This window comes from Peromyscus leucopus, chromosome 8b (assembly GCF_004664715.2).
Source record: "Peromyscus leucopus breed LL Stock chromosome 8b, UCI_PerLeu_2.1, whole genome shotgun sequence".
Lineage (NCBI taxonomy): Eukaryota > Metazoa > Chordata > Mammalia > Rodentia > Cricetidae > Peromyscus > Peromyscus leucopus.
In genome coordinates, this window is record NC_051086.1 from 23857247 (window position 1) to 23879283 (window position 22037).

At 39.6% G+C, this 22037-nt stretch overlaps 1 protein-coding gene across 1 annotated transcript in view; it reads left to right on the plus strand.

The window, feature by feature from the left end:
• C8BH16orf72 (chromosome 8b C16orf72 homolog) overlaps positions 1 to 21139 on the plus strand; it is a 32166-nt gene extending 11027 nt beyond the window's left edge. Inside the window, 2 exon segments of the mRNA XM_028872876.2 lie at positions 3158 to 3433; positions 18760 to 21139. Of these exon segments, the coding sequence (XP_028728709.1) occupies positions 3158 to 3433; positions 18760 to 19004 (521 nt within the window). The 3' untranslated portion in view covers positions 19005 to 21139.
• The last annotated feature ends 898 nt before the right edge of the window (positions 21140 to 22037 follow it).

The following is a 22037-nucleotide window of genomic DNA, read 5'->3' on the forward strand; positions in this document are numbered from 1 at the left end:
ATTTGCTGACTCACAAAGTTTTATATTAAAAAAACATAAAAGGCCTGAGGATGTACTTAGTGGCAGAATATGAATATAGCATGTGCAAGGTTTGAACTCTAGCACCAAAAACAAAACCCTGATGAGTTTTGGCTCTGTGAATTATGTACGAAGGTACTGCATAGAATGGCATGCCACTGTTGTTCTGGGAAAACAAGACTTTCAAATCTATTTTGGAAAACATTTATTTTTCAAATGAAACATGGACCATTCACTGTGACTCTTGTAATAAGGACATATGTTGTGGTTAAAGGGTTGGCAGTTTGATACTCTGAGGCTTCCTCTTACCTTGAGGTTTGTGGTCCTTTTCCAATAATGGCTTTGATTTTGACACAAGACTATTCCACAGTTTCTATGCCCTGGGTTTTTGAGCCAGATATCTGAAGCCCACAGGTTTAGATGTGTTCATCATCAAAACAGTGTTTACGTTTTTGTTACCAAATTTAACTTAATCTTGAAAGATAAATCTTCCCCATTCTCTTCAGCACAAACCTCTCTAGTTAGGAGCTTGAAGAAAAACATTTCTTTAGGTAGGGTGGGTTTGTTTGTTTCTTTCTTTTTTTCTTTTAATTTTATTTATATTTTATGTGTAGTGCTCTGCATGGATACCTGCATCCCAGAAGGGGGCATCCAATCCTATTACATAGATGGTTGTGAGCCATCATGTGGTTGCTGAGAATTGAACTCAGGACCTCTGAATAGCAGCAGCCGAGCCATCTCTCCAGCCCTAGCAATTTTTTTCCCCCTTTTTCTTTGAGATGGCCGGTTTCTAAAATCTTGATTGCTTGGATTTTATATTTTTCTTTGGTTCCAAGGGATAGGGTTTTTGTGCTTGATTGATTTTTCTTGACAGACTGCTCAGCTCTTTCAGAATTACTGATAGAGATTTTTGAGATTACCTGAGGTTTATCTACTTTTTAAGAATGGCTTTCTCTAACCAAAAAAAAAAAAAAAAAAAAAAAAAAAAAAGGGCTGGGCGGTGGTGGCGCACGCCTTTAATCCCAGCACTCGGGAGGCAGAGCCAGGCGGATCTCTGTGAGTTCAAGGCCAGCCTGCCTGGGCTACCAAGTGAGCTCCAGGAAAGGCGCAAAGCTACGCAGAGAAACCCTGTCTCAGAAAACCAAAAAAAAAAAAAAAAAAATGGCTTTCTCATCTTTCTTCTAAGAGTTGGAAAGTGCTGTGTGTGTGTGTGTGTTTGTGTGTGTGACCTTCACAAATACTGTTTTCTTTTAAGTTGGAGTTCATGTCTGCTCATATATTTGAGGAAATGAGAAAGCAGCAGATACTGATTTCATGGTGATTTGGATTCTAGTTAGAGAGATGATCTCACTCTTGCCTTTTTATATCTGAAATTAGACTCTATTTTCCCAAAGTTACAATGGTTTGGATTTTTTTGGTTTTTAATGAGATCTCCCTGTGTAGTCCTGACTTGTACTGGAGCTTGTTCTGTATACCAAGATAGCCTCAAACTCATAGAGATCCTGTTGTCTCTGCCTCCAAGTGCTGAGATGAGGGTTTTGGATCACCATGTGGGTGCCAGGAATGGAGCAGAGGTCCTCTACAAGAGCAGTCAGTTACCTGCTGAGGTATCACTTTAGCCTGTTTGAATTTACTTTTTAAGAGACTAGACCTACTCCAGTGATCATCCTACTTTTTTGACTTTTTTTTTTAGACAGGAGCTCTGTAGCCTTGGTGGCCCTGGAACTCATTTTGTAGACCAGGCTGACCTCAGAATCACATATACCATCTGCTTCTGCCTCCAGAATGCTGTGATTAAAGAGTGCACAAGATTTGCCAACTACTAAGGAGAAAGTCTTGTTGCAGGGTCCTGCTTATACAGCTTCACTCTGCTCACCCTGCTTTTGGGGATGAGCACTGGGAATGGATTGAGGCCAAGACTTTGCATGCTAAACTCCTTTTTTTTTTTTTTAAATCATATTTATTCACTTTGGGATCTGTGTCTGGATGATTTGTCTTAGTGGGACAGACCTCTGCATTTATTATATTGCTCTCCCCCCCACTTTTTTTTTTTTTTTAAAGAGGCTACTCTACAATTTGAGGCCAGCCAGGGCTACATAGTGAGATCTTGTCTTCCTAAAATAAAATAAAATATACTCCATGTGTTCTGTTAGCTCAGCAGCTAACTTCATAAGAAAATTGACTTTTGAACTTTGAGATATTGTTTCCAACTAAATAGAACAACTGAATGGCAGGGGATATTTTGCTGAACTGAGTTTCAGTATATATTGGGAGGCTACTATGGGGAAATTTAAGGCAAGGTAAGAGTTATGACTTACGAAAAGCTGCTGGTTAGAAGCAGACTGCAAATACATTGAGGGTAGTGAGTGGGGACTTTTGGTTTACTTGTTGTAAGGGGATAGTAGTACTCATTCGATGGTAGATAGATTTCTTCATTTCTCAAGTAACACCTAATACTCTTAAGCTAGGCTAAAGTTTGACAAGTTACTTTGACTAGAGAAAAGCAGCCCCTCCGTTTGTGTATGCAGTGTTTATCTTTTTGGTAGGGGTTGGAAGTAAGTTTTAGAATTATGGCTTGAACTCTGAATTTAGACTTAGAAGATTAAATGTTTAATGTTATAAACATGACTAAGGTATATTTTGGATTATAAGATTACTTGTGGCTCGATGTAGACACCATTGAGCTGGTGGTCTTCCCGTCAGCCCTGTGTCCAAGGTGGGGGTCCCCTACTGCATCATCAAGAGGAAGGCCAGGCTGGGCAGCTGGTCCACACAGGAAGACATGCACCACTGTTGCCTTCACACAGGTTAACTCGGAAGACAAGGGTGCTGTGGTTAAGCTGGTGGACCAATTATAACGACAGATATGATGACATCCTGGGTCCTAAATCTGTGGCTCAAATTGCCAAGCTGGAAAAGGCAAAGGCCAAAAAGCTCGCCACTAAATTGGGTTAAATGTACACTGCTAAGTTTTCTGTACATAATATAATTACAAACTTATCTTCCAAAAAAAAAAATTACTTGTAGCTTTAGAATGCTCATAGCTTACTCATTTTGGTTAATGTACAAAGTGGTTTTCTTTAGGAGCAAATGTACAGCTGTAATGATCACTGTATTTCCTTTGCTTTTTTCCTAATAGAAAGCGTGGATACCCATCAGCGAAGTTTTGATATTGGAATTCAGATTGGCTATCAGCGACGCAATAAGGATGTGCTAGCCTGGGTTAAAAAGCGCAGAAGAACTATTCGTAGAGAAGATTTGATCAGCTTCCTGTGTGGAAAGGTTCCTCCACCACGAAACTCTAGAGCTCCCCCAAGACTGACTGTAGTGTCCCCTAACCGAGCTACTTCAACGGAAACTAGCTCATCTGTAGAGACTGATTTGCAACCCTTCCGGGAAGCCATAGCTCTGCATGGTAAAGCCGTTTAAACATATTTCTTTGGAAAATGGTTAAGAGTGTGCCTGTGGACCCATTTTCATGTTTAGGGTTAGGTCCAGTTACATTGTCTGTTTTTGTTTATATAGTAAATATTGGTTCTAGAAGTGTTGAAATAGAATGCAAGCTATGAGCATACATTGGCAGCCCATCTGAAAGGTTAGTTTGAGCTTATTAGTATTACAGTAATTATTTCTGCACCACTGGATTAGAATCCATTGTTTTGCACTCACATGTTGTACATGTTTTCTTAGTCTTCTTGAGTCACAGGGGAAATCTTGGTGTCTTCTTAAGAAGTCTATTGTTACAGTTGTTTGGAGTGCTTGGTCCATGGTAGTCAAGTAAGACAGGTAATTGTTGAGTTGGTTATCATGGGAACCAGGGACTACCTTTAACACCTTTGGTTGTCTAGTATAGAGAGTGAATTGATAGCCCAGGGGAAAGAGGTTGGAAAAGTCATATTCCCTGGATGCTGTCCCTCAAACCTTTATTGTTTAGGTGCTGGGATTGTGAGAGGTATAGCCAATGATCAAGTCATCACTATTAGCCAGGCCAGATCTGTCATGCTCAGAGGATCTAGTATTCTTGGAGAGACAGGGAAATGTCCTCAGTGATAAATCTGTTAATTGCTGTCTACTACAGACTTCCATATGAGAGAGGGTTACTTACTGTGTGACATGTTAGACTGCTGTGAAAAAAACAAAAGCAAAAAAGAAAAAAACAGCAAACAAGTAAGTCTTGGTTGAAACCAAGATGGACACATGGTCAAACAGATGACTAGCCAGGTAGAAGTGAGTTAGGTCATGTATCCTATTAACAGCTAACATTTTTAGGATATAGAAATGGTCATAGGTCATCTAAAATAAGGCTAACCTGCTAATAAACAGCGGGATATGTATAAATGGCTTCTATATCATGGAAATTTTAATGTGTGCAGAGACAGCCATTTGGCAGCCATTCCTAATTTACTTTCTTATATCCCTAATGAAAAGAGGGGAGCTGGAAAAATGTTGCCTCCCTCCACCCTGTTTACTTACAAGTTAAAGCACTTGTTTCAAGAAGAAACTTGTATGAATGAAGTTCCTATGATAGCATACTATTTCTGATAGTCACACTATTTAGGTAGCGCCCCCCCCCCCACTGGATTAGTGTGTCGCATATTTCTTCTTAAATTTGGAAAAATAATTACAAGAGGATTTAGTGAATGGCAGCATGAAATATAGTTTCCTCTCCTAAATATTGTCATTTTCTTCAAGTGTGGTTTATGGTTGAATTCATACTTAAAATATTTTTCCTACATACTAGTATCCTGCAGAGACAGTTTCACAAAACAGAAGCCATGCTTGCTAGATAACCGTGCCAGGGTATATACAGTAAAAGGGCAGCCCAGATTCCATGAGGAAACTCTGCTCCTAAGGGCCAGTGCATTTTTTCAGATCGAATTTGTTGAACCTGTGATTTATTATTTTTTGAACTTTGAGAGTTTTGTAAGATATAGTAGTAGAAAGGACTATTACTTATGCTTAAGTTATGAGGGCATTAATAAGTGTAACTATAAAATCAGTAAAAATTTTTGCCTATGGTGAACTTACAGTAAAGTTCAATACATATTTGAGCAGAGTATACTCTTACTTGACAGGTTTGTACCTTTAAAGTCACATAGTTAAAACAGTTTTGGGTTAAAGTTTTAGGGCCTCTTCAGAATTTTTAGAAACATTTAAAATTGAATGTTGTGTTCTAATAATGACTGTCAGTTTACGGGAGACTGCTAGTCTGATTTGAAGGTTTAAACAAGGGTATTTGGGTTAGTAAGAGGGCATTGTTAATTAAATGGCAAGATAGACAAATGTCTATATAGTATTATCTGATTGTAATAAATTCTTAAGTTGATTAATTTGGAAACATTTTAATTAGGGTAGAGATACCAGGGTTTTTTTGTGCATTTGTATAGTCAATTTTGAAATATAAAGTTCAAATTACAGTTTTTAGAGTACTACATTGGAGGGTGAGTCTAAATTCATGAAATTTTAGAGCAAGAAGGAATGGAAAAAGAATATGGTGAGGCAGATTTGTGTTTGCAGTGGAAGCAAACATCATGTCCTTAATCATTTTATGAAAGGGACAACTTCCTTTTAAATGTATTCATTAGTTCCTGGAACCTTCCACCACCAATACCTCTACCAGCACAGAAAGCCTGTCGTTATTGGGAGAAAAATAGCAGGGACTATTGAAGTGATTGCAGAATGTTTCATGTAGACAGAGAGTGCCAAAGAAGACCCCCTCTGACGGATAACCTCATCAGCTGGGAACCAGCTTAGTGTGAGATTTGGCTAGTTTCAGTCAGAATTAGGTTCTATTTCAACATTTCCAGCAAACTTTTTTTAAGGAATGGACTAAGATTGTGGTACTCTGAAGTTCGAAATAGAAAATAAATAGACACAAGCTATTTTGCTAATTGTTTTATAAAAACAAACTAGTACAGAGGACGATGCCCTGTATGAAACAAGAGGCTGAAGATTCCAGTCTCATGTATTGGGAGCTTTTAGGGTGAAGTCCTTGTTAATGGATGGATCACTAGATATTTGTCAGAGTCCATGCTTTTAACCAGATTTGAACCCAGGTACAAGTAGGTGAAGTGTGTGGGTCCTTAGGTGACAGTGGTTCTCAACCTGTGGGCCACAGCCCCTTTAGAGGACCCTTTCACAGGGGTTGCCTGAGACCATCAAAAAATGACCATATTTACATTATGATTCATTACAGTAGCAAAATTAAAGTTATGAAGTAGCAACAAAATAATTCTATGGTTGGGGGTCACCACAGCATGAGGAACTGTATTAAAGGGTTACAGCATTTGGGAAGGATGAGAACAACTGCTATAGGATTCTTTTTTTGTTTTGTTTTGGGATAGATCTGTACACAGCCATGCTGGCCTCAAAATTCATAGAGATCCACTTGCCTCTGCCTCCAGAGTGCTGGGATTAAAGGAATGCACCACCACTTACTGCTTTTCTTAAATGGAAGGTCTCTTTTCAGAAAAACACTCCAGTTAATGCTCATCAAATAGTTTCAGTCAAAACTTTTAAGTGATGGTAGTTAGCAATGTTGTAAGACTTGTAAGACTCACCTGTGCTTCATTTGATGACTTTTCTGTAGCATGTTGCTTATTTTCTGTGCACTGTAGAACTTAGTTATTAGATGTTACATTCATAGAAAATAAAAAATATAGGCTCATGCTAAATGAGTTTTTTTGTCTTGGTTAATTTTCATCTTAAAATAACATTGAAAATCTACTGAGAGATTCTCCCACATTGTCTTTTTTTTTTTTTTTTTTTTTTTTTTGGTTTTTCGAGACAGGGTTTCTCTGTGTAGCTTTGCGCCTTTTCCTGGAACTCACTTGGTAGCCCAGGCTGGCCTTGAACTCACAGAGATCCACCTGGCTCTGCCTCCTGAGTGCTGGGATTAAGTCTTTTTTTTTTTTTTTAATTTTATTTATTTATATTTTATGTATGAGTCCTCTGCACGTATACCTGCTTGCCAGAAGAGGGCATCAGATCCCATTATAGACGGTTGTGAGCCACCATGTGGTTGCTGGGAATTGAGCTCGGAACCTCTGGAAGAGCAGTTAGTGTTCTTTACTCCTGAGCCATCTCTCTAGCGTGGCCGGCGCTCCCCCCCCCCCCCCCCCCCCCCGTCTCCTTTTTATGTAAATAATAATTCATTCATGTAGACCAAAAATACCCAGAGTCCTTTGCTTTATTTTCTGCTTACCTTTCTGATGATATCCTTTCTCTTCTAGGGTGTTTCATTCTCTTTTGCTTCTTAGGTTTCTGACTTTTTTCTTGTGTTCCTTGACTGACCTAAATTAGATTTTACAGGATCTCTAACCCTGGCTGCCACTTTCTCCAGGCTCTTTGGGGGGGGCAGGTCCGGGGTGGCTCTTTTAGCTTCCAGATTTCTACATCTCGTTTAGAACTCTCTAGGCTACCCATCATATATGTTTTTGTCTTCTGATGCACATCTCTCAGGGTGTGCTGTGAGCATTTGTTACAGATGACATTGCCTTTTTTTCCTTCTCCAGTACTAGGGCTTGAACCTGGGGGCTTGTGCATGCTAGGCAAGTGTTGTACCACTGAGCTGTGTATCAGATGACATTTCACACTCAGCAAATGTATTTATACCGTCTTCTCTATGTAGTTATTCAGCAGTTTGTATAGTCCCTAGAAATATGTGAAGAGTTCCCCCATTTTCTGTTGAGACAAACAATTGGATGATTTATATTAATATCTTGGATGTGGTGTAAAATTTTTGGGGGACAGAAAGGACTATCTCATAGTTTAGCTTGGCTATGGGCAGGCTTGTGGAAGGGTCTCTGGAGAAGGTGTGTTTGGGCTTGGAGTGATCTATTGCTGTTATTTCTGACATGATTTTGCCAGGCTGTCTTTTATAAAACCATTGGAATGATCTTTCTCCTTCCCCTCCCCACCCTCCCAGCCTTGTCATTGCCCTGCCTAAGATTTTCCTGTGGTTCTGCAAGGGCAAGTAGAAACCCACTGTAGCCTGGTTTTGATTTGGGATCAGTAGTCCAGCCCTGGTGTTAAGGTCTTGAATCTCTTGTTCTCTCACAAATCTCCTTATCCACCTGTTTACACTGTAAGGCTGATCATGTGACTTGTGGCACAGCTTTTCTCCATTTCTTTCCATTTTCATCATCATCATTTTTAACACAGGCTAGATTTGAATTTATGACCTTCCTGACTCATTCTCTTGAGTGCTAGGCTTACAGATGTACACCACCACATCTGGCCTATTGTTCCTATTTCTTTTAAACTGTAAGACAGGGTCTCCTGTTGTCCAGGCTGACATAGAACCCAACCTTTCACATTTTTTTTTTTTCCCGAGACAGGGTTTCTCTATGTAGCTTTGTGCCTTTCCTGGAACTCACTTGGTAGCCCAGGCTGGCCTCAAACTCACAGAGATCTGCCTGCCTCTGCCTCCCAAGTGCTGGGATTAAAGGCGTGTGCCACCATCGCCCGGCTTCACATTTGTTTTTAAATGTAGTTATTGTAGTAATATATTACAATATATTGGTTGTTCTGCAACTCAATATACAGAAAGGGCCTTGAGCTCCTGGGTGGTCTTCTACCTCTGTAGTACTGAGGTTGGAAATGTGTCTCATTACACCTGGCTTTCTGTTCCTAAAGCTTTCCTTGAACAGGGTCTCACTGTGTTCGGATGCTGTACTTTTCTGATGAATGAGACCATATTGTGTCATTCCTTTTGGCTTTCATAGAACCTAGCAGAGAACATGGTGTAATTGTGCTTCTGAATTTGCCGTAAGGATAAATACAGAGGTCTGAGAAGTGATTCTAAACAACACTTGGGGACCGAGAATCTTTGGAAAGAGGGAGTAATCCATGTTACCTGTTTAATTCCTGAGAAGGAATCTCACATTAGAACAACTGGAACTTGCTGGACCTGAGAATGAAACCATGAGAGGTAGTCCTTTTTTAAAAAAAAATAAAAGAAAGAAAAAGAAAAAAACCATTAATTTTTTTTGACAGTTTCATACATGAGTACTGTATTTTTTACATCATTTCCACTCCATTCTCCTCCCTGCAACTCCTCCATGTCCTCCCTCTCAAATTTGACTTCTTTAGTTACTGTTTTATATACATGTATAATTAACTAACCTGTTTATAACACATTCTGTGTGTTTAAGACTGATAGCTTGAGATTGAAGACTTGATTCTTTTGGCAGCAGTTGACTACTTGGAGCTCTCATTTAGGGTTTGTCCTTGTGAGATTTCCCTCATCTACCTAGGAATATCATCTTGTGGTGGTGTTGTGCAGGTCTTATTGACTTACTGTGCTTATTTATTAGCCTTTGGTGTATACTTAAAAGATTTTTTTTACTTTGTTTATAATTATTAAAAGATGCTTATCTTTTGAGGATTGGTTTCACTGGAGCCTGGGTTGGTCTGGAGCTTGCTGTGTAGGTTAGGCTAGCTTTGAATTTTTAGCTAGTGATCCTCTTGCCTCTGCCTCCCAAGGGCTGGGATTGCAGACCTGGGGCTTTTTAGTATACTGTGTATCAACACCAAACCCAAAGGTTCCTCATTTAATATTCACCTACTCTGTTCATTGATGGAGAACGACTAATTTTGGTAGGGTAGAGCAGGTTAATGATAGGTTATTTGGGATCCATCTGGCTCTAAAATTTGTTCTCCTGCTCACTTACCTCTATTATAGTTTTAGGGTATCTTTTTCTAATATCCACCCTTCCCCTTTCCCCTGGGCTTACTTAAGTGGGTGGGAAAGATCTTGAGGTAATTTCAGAAAAAATTAAAATTTTATTTGTCTGGGTTTCTCCTTTGAATGAATCTGGATATGTGTTTTTGAAGATGGATGCTTGGTGGCCAGCTTTAGGTATCCTTGGCTTACTGTGGTAGGATGAGTAGTAAGTACATAGTTTTTATGTGTAGACCACATGTCCTATGCAACCTTGGACAATGTGCTTAAAATCTTTGTAAAATGATCTTTCTATGAGAACCAAACCAGATTGCTTACCTGTCTGTCCCTCCATGATCCTGTGTAAATGTTCTTGTCTCTGACAGCCACAATGTCTTGCCTTGCCTGTAGTGAATTACAGGTTTCATTTCACAGAGTTAATTTGAAGCTTTATTTTTTTGTAAATAAAATACACACACACACACACACACACACACACACACACACACACACACGTATTTTGTCTGCATGTATGTCTGTGTACTGTTTGTGTGCATTGCCTGTGGAGGCCAGAAGAAGACATTGGATCCCATGGAACTGGATTTATAGATGGTTGTTAGCTACCATGCCGGTGCTAGGAGTCAGACTTGGTTCCTTTTGGAAGAGCAGCCAGTGCTCTTAATCACTGAGCTCCAGCCCCTGTCTTTCTTACTGTTCTTGTTTTTTGTTTTTTGTTTTTGTTTGCTTATTGCTAAGTTTTGAGCTTGATTCCTATGGACAAGCTAGAGAAATTGGTTCTGAGTTGCTCTGTTCAAGCTAGTGCTGTTTGGGGAGCCTTAGGCTGAACTCTCTTCTAGAGTTGTTACCATAGAGATAGGTGCAAAGGTGCAGAATAGGAAGGCATATATATACATAGATTATAGAGGCAAGGCATGTTACCAAAACAAACTTTACTCATCTGATAATTATTAAGAGCTTCACTCTTCGTCATCTTGTGACACAGGTGGTCTTTGTAGGTTACTCACTCTGGTCCACACTGACTCTTAAAAATGAAAGATAACTATTTTCATCCCATAAACAACTTTCATGACATTCTTGACTTTGTAAAACAATTAAACCCATTGGGCATAGGTTGTAGGTTGTTCTTTTTTTTTTTTTTTTTTTTTTTTAAAGATTTATTTATTATGTATACAGTGTTCTGTTTGCATGTATCCCTGCAGGCCAGAAGAGGGAGCCAGTTCTCATTACAGATGTTTGTGAGCCACCATATGGGTGCTGGGAATTGAACTCAGGACCTCTGGAAGAACAGCCAGTGCTCTTAACCTGAGCCATCTCTCCAGCCCCTGTAGGTTGTTCTTAAGAAGTATATACTATTTCTAATTCAGGCCTATACATGCTGGGACATCCCTTTGGCACTGGTGGGAATTACTGCTTTTACTTGGTATTTAGGTTTAAGATACCATGGTCTTGGTTATAAGTTATTTTTATGTTGAAAAAGGCAGTGAGATTTGGGAGAAGGGCTTGGGCAAACTCAGACAGTGGAGTCTTTATGATACATTGTAAAATTAAAAGAGAGAATATCTTTCGTTGTAATTATTACTGTTTTTGTATCTTTTTGGGAGACAGAGTCTCACTGTACATACTTGGCTGGCCTGGAATTTGTTGTGTAGACAAGAATGGTCTTGAACTTTGGACTTCAGGGAGTCTCCTGCCTTAGCCTTTCCAATTGCTGAGACTACAGGCACATAATATTTTTGTGTGTGTATGTGCATGCTGATGATCAAACTCAGGGGTTTTGAGTTCTACTCTTGAGTGATAGATACCCCAGTCTTTGGAAAGGTATCTTTAAAAAGGATTACTTGGTAAGTTAGGACAAGTCTGTTAATATTCTGATCCTGCCTCTTAGGGCCACGCTGCGCCCTGACATAGAAGCCTCTTAAGGAAAAATTCCACCTCTTTTTCTCTCTCTCCCTCCACTCCCACGAGGTGTGTACCCCTCAACTCCTTTCTGTTTTTCTCTTCTCTCCTTCTTTCCTGTTGTCTCTCTTTTATAATAAACCATTTCTGTGCGGATGTAGCGTCTGGGTTGTGAATGTCCACCTGCCACCCCACTGCTATGCCTACATGGTGGAGTAGGTCACCCACCAGCCCACCGCTGCATTTGCCATTTGCCCAGCATGCTAGCATGTTTCCCTGCATGCCCGGGACACACTCAGGGATCCCCACATAATAAATCATAACAAAGTCTCCTCAGCTTTGAAGGTTGAAGTCCTTTCTGTTTAAAAATCCTTTGTTTTGTTTGTGGATTTGTTACGGGTTTTGATTTCTGCAGTTTAAAATGCATATATGTAGAAAGACAAATGTTATGTTGCCTTTCTGTAGTTTAGCACTTCTATAGATAACATTTACTTTGAGTAAATTTACCAGGTGCTATTTTGCAGACACAAGAACAAGTGACTATAACAATGAATATTCTTAAGAAATGTCTGGCCTGGTAAAATTAACACCATCCTGAAGCATGTAAGCCTTAGGACTTAGTCTGAGGCCAGTGTCGTGTGTGTGTGTGTGTGTGTGTGTGTGTGTGTGTGTGTGTGTGTGTGTGTGTGTTATTCATTTGCTTGGTGGGGGGTAAAAGTCTGAGTCTTGTGGTATTTACTTACTGTTTTCCTTGTATGTGCTAGACAAGCACTCTGGCACTGAGCTCTATCCCTAGCCACATCCTTAGCCTAAGTCAGTTAAGTTACTTGGCAGCTCCTTGGGTCTAGAGAATCTGGTGGGGTATGTAAGAAAAAGCAGTCATTGGAATTTTGATTTAGTGGTATAAAATATGACAAGAATTCTTACCTAGATTTCCTAATTCCTCACACACAGCATTAAACAGCTACCTTCAAGAACCCCAGAAGGAAAGGTGTGACTTTAGGCAGCATGAGTCACTTAGGTTTTCTTCTCAGCACAGATTTCCAGTGATTCTTTTGAAGCATTCTTTGGCTTATATGTGGCACAGTGATTTTTAAAGAGAGAAATAACTCCATTTAGGAGACCTGTGATAAATAAGACACTTGAACAGTACCTGGAAGAACTTTAATATTTTGTTTGGTTCTTTTCCTTGCTTTTATTCTATCATACCTTCTGATGCTTTAGCAAAACCATGAGAACTGTATCTTTTTGTTTGTTTTTTTGAGACAAGGTTTCTCTGTGTAGTTTTGGTGCCTGTCCTGGATCTTACTCTGTAGACCAGGCTGGCCTCGAACTCACAGAGATCCGCCTGCCTTTGCCTCCAGAGTGCTGGGATTGAAGGCTTGCGCCACCCAACAAGAGCTATATTTTGAGAGCTAACACAGATGCTTAAAAGTTCTTAAAGTGATGAGATAGTATAGAAGAAACTGCAATTTTTTTTTTTTTTTTTATGTCAGGGGACTGGCTAGAACCAACTTGAGGGTTTGTTGATGTCTGTTCATCTTTCACAGCCTGCAGGCACTGTGGCCCCCCCTGCCCCCGCCTGTTTTTTTCTCTCCTGAGGAAACACACTCCTGGTGTGTGTAATGTTATAGTGCTTATTGAATGTTGTAGCTAGGTGCATCTTGTTGGAGTACTTCAACTGTTGATAGCTTTTCAACAGTCTAAAAACACATACTTGGAACTTGGTGTAAGAGATTTCTGCCCCAAAGTAATCGCCTAATCATTTACATTTGATTTTTTTTTCTTTTTCTTTTTCTGAGACCCAGTTTCTCTGTAACAATCCTGGCTGTTCTGAACTCACTCTGTAGCTCAGGTTGGCCTCAAACACAGAGAGATCCACCTGTCTCTGCCTCCAGAGTGCTGGGATTAAAGGTGTGTGCCACCACTGCCCAGCTCTCTGAAGGAACTATTGTTTTTTCCCTCAAACCAGCCTTCAAGACCAAGAAAATTTCAGCAGGGCACTTATAATCACATTAATTTCAGATGAAAAGTTGATATTTTCTGTATATTAAGGATAGATATTAAATAACTGAAGGTTTTGGAGAAAGATTAGACTTCCAATATTAGTAAGACAGAATTTTCTTGAACTTGTAATAACATTTTGTTGGATATTGTGGAAGAATTAAAAGGCTATGTAGGTCTCAAAGCCAGTTTACTTACTCTAGTACTTATTCAGTAATATGTTGGTAGCTATTTAAACAGTTGAATTATCTGAGTTTCATTTTGGAAAATTTCCCCAAGCAAAAAGGTTCAGTATCTTGTGATTTCACTCTAAAGAAACATAGAGCCAAATGATGCATTTTTCTTCTAGTCATTTTTTTCAATGTATAAATATTATTTCACAGTTGATCATACTGCATATATGGTACTGTATCTTGCTTTTCTCACTTAACGTCGTGAATCTTTTTTCCTGTGGTATTAAAAACTGTCTTTGAAAAATGGCTGTCTTTGATACATGGAAAGCATTTTGGGCTGGTGGTATAACTGAAAATGTTTTCTTGGTGTGACACATGTACCTTTGTAATTGGCTTGATTTAGTGTGCTTTACTTCAATAAAAATTCAGTATTACAATTTACAGATTGGGGTGGGGAGTGGTATCTACTTTAAATGACCAGAACCTTCCTGGTAGAATTATTACTATTTTTTTTTTAAATGACTGAACTCCAAAACACTACATGACATTGACATTGCAAGTGCTTGTACCTCACTCAGCACATTGTACAGGGAACACTCACACTTGAGTGTACAATTCATTTCCAAGGAAGAAAAATAGTAACTTTTTAGGACTCCCAGGCAGGTTGATACCACTTCAAGTTTGAGGGATTTTAGACCACCTCCACCCTCACCCCCGATAATGCTGGCAGAGCAGTCTGCAGAGAGGCCTGAAGTGCACTCCTAGGGCTGACTTTCTTCAAAGGGATCTGAGTGCTGAAAGCCAGGGGAGCATAGATGGCAGCCTCCTCAGTTGGGCTGTGAGGTTTCCTGGGTGGGAATTTGCTCCTTCTCTCTCTAGGACTTAATGCTCGGAAACTGGAGTTTTATGTAATCGATTATGCAAACAGGATTTCCGTATTAGAGTAAGCATGAAATGATGAACATGGCTTGAAAATAATAGTGATGTGCAATTTTTAATGATTTTTCATGTAACTTGGATTCCTATAACCTGGACTGCAAACTTGTTTCCACTCCACTAGGAGTTTTCAATGAATGATTAAATCATCTTGAGCTTAAAAAAAAATTCATTTCAGATGGATGCAGAAACATTAAAACGTGAGTTTATGTTAAGCAATTGAGACTTTTCTAATGCTACCTATTCTGTTTTTGTCAAATGGTATTTCCGTAGTCCTTTTGAAAATGTTTTTGGTAGAAATTAAGTTGTATGTCCTAAGGATGTGCAACTTAATTTTTTAGTTCTGAAGCATGTTTAGATTTTCTGTGATTGTATGGGCTGATTGTGTTCATGTGGCTTAGCAAGGTTTTCTGAAGCAGCTTCAGTAGCTGTCACTGGTTTTCAAAATAAAATTTGGGCTGTTTAAAGTGCTTTTTTCCCTCTGTGGTTGTAATCTTAATTTTTGTTTTTGACACTTGTGAAAAATCCTTGGGGAAGATTAGTGACTCAGACTTTGAGAAGATTGTCATAACTGAGGGTAGGTGACCTGCACCATGAAGCTAAAACCATTACTCTATAAAGATACTTTTCCAGGTGTTAGGGGATTTTCATAGCTGAAGATAGGTGACCTGACCATGGAGCTAAAACCAGTTCTCTATAGAGAAAGATGATTTTCCAGGTGTTATGAGGATTTTCAGATTGGCCAAATTGCTGCATGATGTATTTTCTTTTTCATGGAGTTGAATCAATAAATATTCACTGGAAGTGATTAGTCCACTCCTTGATGGGGTGGGTGCTTTGTGTCTTAAGTCATTACCACCATGAACATTCATGAAAGATAGGAGTTGGTTCATTGAAATCCCCTGTAGTTTCATTTGCAAAAGGGATCCTGAATTATTGAAGTAGCCCAGTTTAATTACCTAGTTCTCAGATTTTACAGTGTAATTATTATAGAACCTCTGCATTCTAGGGCAAGTATAAATGATGTTAACTGGCCATTGTGGCTCTTGACTCCAATTCAGCATTTGGGAGGCTGAGGCAGGAATGTTGTGAGGTTGAGGCTAGCCTGAGCTACAGATAGTAGGACCCTGTTTTAAAAAACAAACACACACTGGAGAAAAGACTGGGTGTAGTGGTCCTTGCGTGTCTTCACTTCCAGCTTTCAGGAGGAAGATGCAGGTAGTGTGTGAGGCCAGCCTAATTTACTTACAGAAAGGGTAGGGCAGGACAGACAGCTATGTTAACTGTTGGGTACCATCTAGTAGGATGTTACTGACTGTAGGGTTAGGAAGAAAAGCACAGCTTTCTCAGCAAGTTGTTAATGGTCTATGTGTAGGGATAATAAAAAACCCAGCAACTTTGGGATAGTTGAGTTTAAAATGATGGCATTGATTTAAGTGAGCAGTCAGCAGCAACCTGGGTTTATTTCCTGAAATAAAGCCCTGAATTTCAATGAGTTTTGAAATGTGGGGCAGGACTCTGAAGCAATGTTCTTTATCAGAGTTCTGTGAACGTTATGTAACCAGGCAGTGTGTTAAGTCCTTCACATAGATAATAAAAAGCCTGCTCATAGGACGAGATGGTTGACTGTGCTGTATAAGCCCCAGATTTTGGTTTTCTTGCATTTGTTTAAGCCTAGGTGTTGAGGACAAAGAAGTGTTGTTCCTCATTGGAGCTATTAAGTTTGAGCTGTTCAGGAAGCAGTTAGAAATAAGATTGGGCCTTTGAGAGCGAGATAGGAAATGCAAGCTAAGGGGTGAAAGAGTGCCCAGTATGTGACACACCTGTGTGACAAAGGGGCAGAAGGAAAGTGGGCACAGGCTGCTGAGGAAGCAGCTAGTGGGAGGGGAGGGCCAGAAGGAGTGGAAAGTTTCAAGTGGGAGGGAAGCAGCTTATGAGACCAGAAGGGAGAAGGAGAGTTAGTAACCTCAGGAGAGTTGTGAGCCTTATGGACTCTGGATGAGCAAAGTCTGGAAAACAAAACAAAACAAAAACAGTGCTGAGTTCAAAAAGAACCACTAATCATTGATACTGGTGATACACAATAAATCTATGGTAGGATAAAAAGGGTGGGGTGAGCAGCTGTCAAGGCAAGCCTAAAAGGCAGGCTAGCCCTGAGCCCTAAAACTACTTAAATTGTGTGTGTATGTGTGACAGAGACAGACAGACAGAGATTTTTGAGATAGGGCAGTTCTTCTGTTTGAGCCTCTTACTATTGTTATGTTAAGGGGAGGCAGTGTAACAGTTCCTTAGTGTATAGACTCCCCTGGCCCTATTTGGCTTGAGATTCAGCTGTTGCTTACTGCCTGTTAACTTGGGTGGGGTGGGGATACTTTTGTATTGTAGTTTTGGCTTGCAGATTGGAGTCATAGCTGTACATCCGAGGGTTCCCTTGAGGACTGACAATGCCTGATCTGGGAACCATGCCAGGATCAGTGTCCCTCACCCCAAAGAAAGAAAACCAAAACCAAACAAATGCTGGCCTTTGAAAGGTAGAGAGGTAAAGAGGGATACTTTTGATTTTCCCTGATCACCGTTGTAAAAAAGAGTGCATCCTGATGGGGTTACAGTGAGGGGCCTGCTTGGGTGACTGCTGGCAGACTGGGAAGTGGTTGTGGATGGAGAATGTTGTCTACAGGAAGTCTTTGAACAATAACAACTTTGGGATTTAGTAGATTTGATTTGGTAGGTGCACAGTCCTTCCTTTTCTAGTTAATTTTCAAACTTTTTTTATTTTTATTTTTAAACAGAATTCAAAATAAGGAGTATGACCCTACTAGATCAAACTTAGAAGTTTGTTTTTTTTTTTTTGGTTTTTCGAGACAGGGTTTCTCTGTGTAGCTTTGCGCCTTTCCTGGAACTCACTTGGTAGCCCAGGCTGGCCTCGAACTCACAGAGATCCGCCTGCCTCTGCCTCCCGAGTGCTGGGATTAAAGGCGTGCGCCACCACCGCCCGGCTAGAAGTTTGTTTTAAAGGATCAGGTAGAACTTTTTTTTTTTTTTTCCCCAGGTGGAATTCTTACTCTTGGAAACATCAGTGATACTAGATCATTCTCTTTATTCAGATAGTGCCAAAATCTAAGTGAGGGAGAAATTTATGAGATGGGAAATGGACTATCCATACTAGAATTTAAACTTTAATGTTACAGTTCATGTGTTTTGGTTAGGCATGTGCCTTTTTACAGGCTTATCCTGAACATTCAGAGTAGAATGTATGTTTCATTCTTTAGCTACTCCCGTTCTAAGCAACGAAGGTTCAGAATCAGTGCTGGGACATTGTCTGGATTTAAGAACCTGAATGTGAAGCAGGATTCTTTACCTCACTCTTCCTTACTCTTTCATCCCTGAAGAATTAGGGATGGTATTGGCTTGGGCTCTTGTGCTATCTTAAGGGTGTCTGCCAGATACAGTCCAGACATTGGATGATGATAGAGCCCTGTTTTGTTTGTCCAGTATAATTTTTAACAGTGATTTTCAGGCTTAATAGAGTGTTTGGGATGGATGATACATTATACAGTCACCTCATCTAAAAGGATTGTTGGACTAAGCCTACTCAGACCTAGAAATGTTTTCTTGCTTTCTCTACATACATTATACACAGACACACATCAGAGAGATTGTAAGAATGGTAACAATGGACTAAACAAAATGTCCTGCTTCAAGCAAGTACCTCCTGTCCTGGTCTGTAAATTGTGTATAGTACTTGCCTAATAGAATAGATGGGAGAATCTCAGATCTTTTTTGCATTCCTAGCACTGTGCTTGATACATCTAGCTTTCCATCATTGCTAGTTGCCATTATTATGAATAATGGTTGTATTGGCAAGAAAATGTAGGTCAAAGCCAGATGATTCCTTACAGAATAAACTACTATTCACTGCTGACCCCATACAAAGAAAACCAGCAGGCACCCTTTGACACTGTGACAAACAACATGGAAAGTAGAGTGGGTTGCTTTCAAAAGGGTCGACTAATTGAGCAACTCTAAAACCTCTTTTCTTCTTCCTAGGTCTTAGTGGTGCAATGGCTAGTATAAGCGTGCGTTCGAGTACCCCAGGCTCTCCTACACATGTAAGCAGTGGACCGAATGCTAGTCGAAGGAGAAATGGACTCCATGATGTCGATTTGAACACTTTCATAACAGAAGAAATGGCACTCCACTTGGACAATGGTGGAACTAGAAAGCGTACCTCAGCCCAGTGTGGCGATGTCATTACAGACTCACCAACTCATAAACGCAACAGAATGCTCTAAACTGCAGACATTTTCACACCCACCATGCTGCTTGAAAGCCACTCGATCCTCAACATATACTATTATTGCAAAGGAAACATGAGGCCATCTTCCCTTGTTCACTGTTTAAGACAAGTGAATTCTCTATTGGTTGCCATAAAAGGAAGTTTTAGGTATTTACAGTAGATGCCTCCTGTAACTATGGCTTTCTCAAACTATAATCCTAGCAGAGGACATGAGATAATTGTGTAGTCATTAGCAAGATCATCATAGGCAAACATATATCCGTTCCAAGGCTAAAAGTGACCTTAACTGTATTTATTCTCAAAGGGAAAGGAAATATCAGATGTTTATTTGGTTATAGAATGCTTTCTTATTTTTATTTTTTGGTCCATTTCCTGCTGTGTTGAGTATTTTTGCTTAAACAGTATTGCCAGGTTCCTACAATTGTCTAAAACCTTGATCTGGCTTGCAAGCTAGATCTGCAGGCTTCCATTTTTGCAGCCACATTGAACCATGCACCTGGTTTCCTTAGTGATAGCGTGCAATTTCTGATTATCAGATTATGCCCAGTTTTCAGTTTTCAAAAACAGTTCTAACTCTGGTGATTGTGAGATGTAAAGAGGTGCTATGATGGTCATGCAAGTAATACTTAATACTGAATCAATACACAGAACTTTATTGGATTCACTTTGTGTGTGTTAGTGCTCTGAAAATAGCAATATTATTAACCTGACCCCAGAATAACCCTGTAGGCTTCAGATACTCAGTTTTAAAACAAGTACTACTTCCTATGCCGGGTACTTTACTTATGGTTAAACACAAACTGCATTCAAAGTGACCTGAAAAACAGGTCATGATCTTGGAGAGTGGGCTTCCTTTTTTGTTTGGTAGTAGTGAGAGGAAATGGATGGTGGGAGTAGGTATTTATTCTTTAGTGGTTTTTTTTCTTATCTTTTGCATTTTTATGGATGCCCTACTGTGTGTAGTTGTCATAGTGGGTGGAAGATGATAAATATGTTTTATCTGCTACTAATGTGAACGTAATTTAAATAGCAAAACCCAACTTTTCCTGTCCCTCCATTCCTCTCAGAAGTGCAGTTTGGAATTTCATTCTGGAAAAGATGAGATCGCATGGAGATTCTCTAGATGTTAGGTAGACCCAAAGAAAAGCTCTTGGAGTCCTCTTTGGGTAAATATAAGACCTCTTGTAGCTACAACATTTTAGAGCATGTTTCATCTGCATTTTTACTACCTGAACTGAATGGTAGTCTATTTAGAAGACTGATGTCAGCCTGCCAGGCACTGTGATCCATTCTATCCTGTTATATTATATATCAAGTAGGACAGTGAAAATGTTTCCGTGCAAACTTGTAGTCCAGTTCATTTACTTCTATTTTTATCCTTAATAACCATTGCAAATCAGTGTAAGGGGTTTTCTGATAATTACAGCACTTTGTTAAAAGTTTGCAATTTTGTCAGCCATTTAATAATACCTTTCTGTGAAGAGACCTTGCTAAGTTAACCATTACTGACTGAGTGGGATGTGAGTGGAATGTTAGGAATGTTGTGTGAATTGAAGTTCTGTATTCATTATAGATATAGCCCTTATTTAAAACCGAAATCCATATTCAAACTAGGAATGAAAGTAAGGTATTGCTGAATTTTTGCAAAAGTGGAGCTTTCTTATGTTTGTTTAAAAAGCAGGAAGAATTACAGCAATCTGGCGTTTTACCTTAAATGGACAAGCCTGTGCATCACACGTACTTCCAGGCTTCCCTTGGGATAAACCAAGACATGGAGTTCACTTTTGCTTTTCTGTGGTTGTGAATATAGATTCTGCAATTGGGGTTTGATGGTTTGATGGCTGCTAACAAGAAGCCAGAACTCCTACTCCTAAGGGACTTGAGACCGAGGAACACGTTTCATCTCTTCCTGCCTTGGTTCTGTTTCCTCTGTCCAAGTTGAATAACGATGTTCTTGGTTGTTTGGTTTAAGTTGGTGCTCTGAAGCTGAATCTCAGTGCCCTTTATTCTCAGTTGTCAAATTTTGATAAAACGTGCCATTTTCTTTGGTAAGAGAAAGCAGGTCTAATGTCTGCCAGAACACAATTTATATGCCGATTATTGGCTCCATTAAACTTTTTAAAAACTTTAGCATTTGTTACTTTTTTCCATTGCATTCAGTATCTAGTACCTTCCTCACCTCATTAGCATGCTCCCTCCCTCCTTTGTCCCTTTAGTTCCAGGCTGTACCAGAATAGAGTAACCCTGAGACCCACAAAGTGAAGTATTTTTCTAGCAAAAGTTAGTCTGACATAGTTCAGAATGTTTTGGAAGTTTCCTTTTACCAGTTAGATGCAAAATATCAAAGACGACCACATACTTGTCTAGTAATTTTTAAAAACGACAGCCTTTTTCAGCTTTCACTTTCTTTGTCTATTTTTTGGACAGGTCTTTCTGTGTAGTTCAGGCTGACCTCAGGCATGCCATTCTCCTGTTTTGGTTGCCTGAGTGCTGTGGTTTACTGGCATGGTACTTGCCTGGCCTTTTCCGCTGATCAAGAACAGAAGGGGCTGCCCTTGGAGCTAAGCACTTGAGTGTGGAGGACCTCAGTCTTTGTCATGAGCCAGAATCTGATTCTTTAGATCTCGCAGGGACAGGCCAGGTTTATCCCTCTACTGCAGAGTTTCAGATATCATTGAGGGGGGTTAGTGCTTTATAGAGCAAAACTAAAGGCTATCAATGTAGTTTACTTGACTGAGGTAGTGACATAAACCTTAAATCATAAAATGAATAAATCATTGAAAATACCAAGAAGACAACAGGGGCTTGTCTGCTGATTTGTTTTGTTCATCATGTTCCAGTAACTTTGTAATCACATAAAATTAGAATGTGAAAAGGGACAGCTAACTTGTGACCAAAGGTGCAAGATCTCAAGGTTTCAAAACCCTCTACTTGGAGATGTAGGTAGTCCTAGGGAAGTACTATGGACAGAGTTCTAGGTATGATTACTGTCCACAAAGAGATATTTATTAGTGATACTCTTTTATTA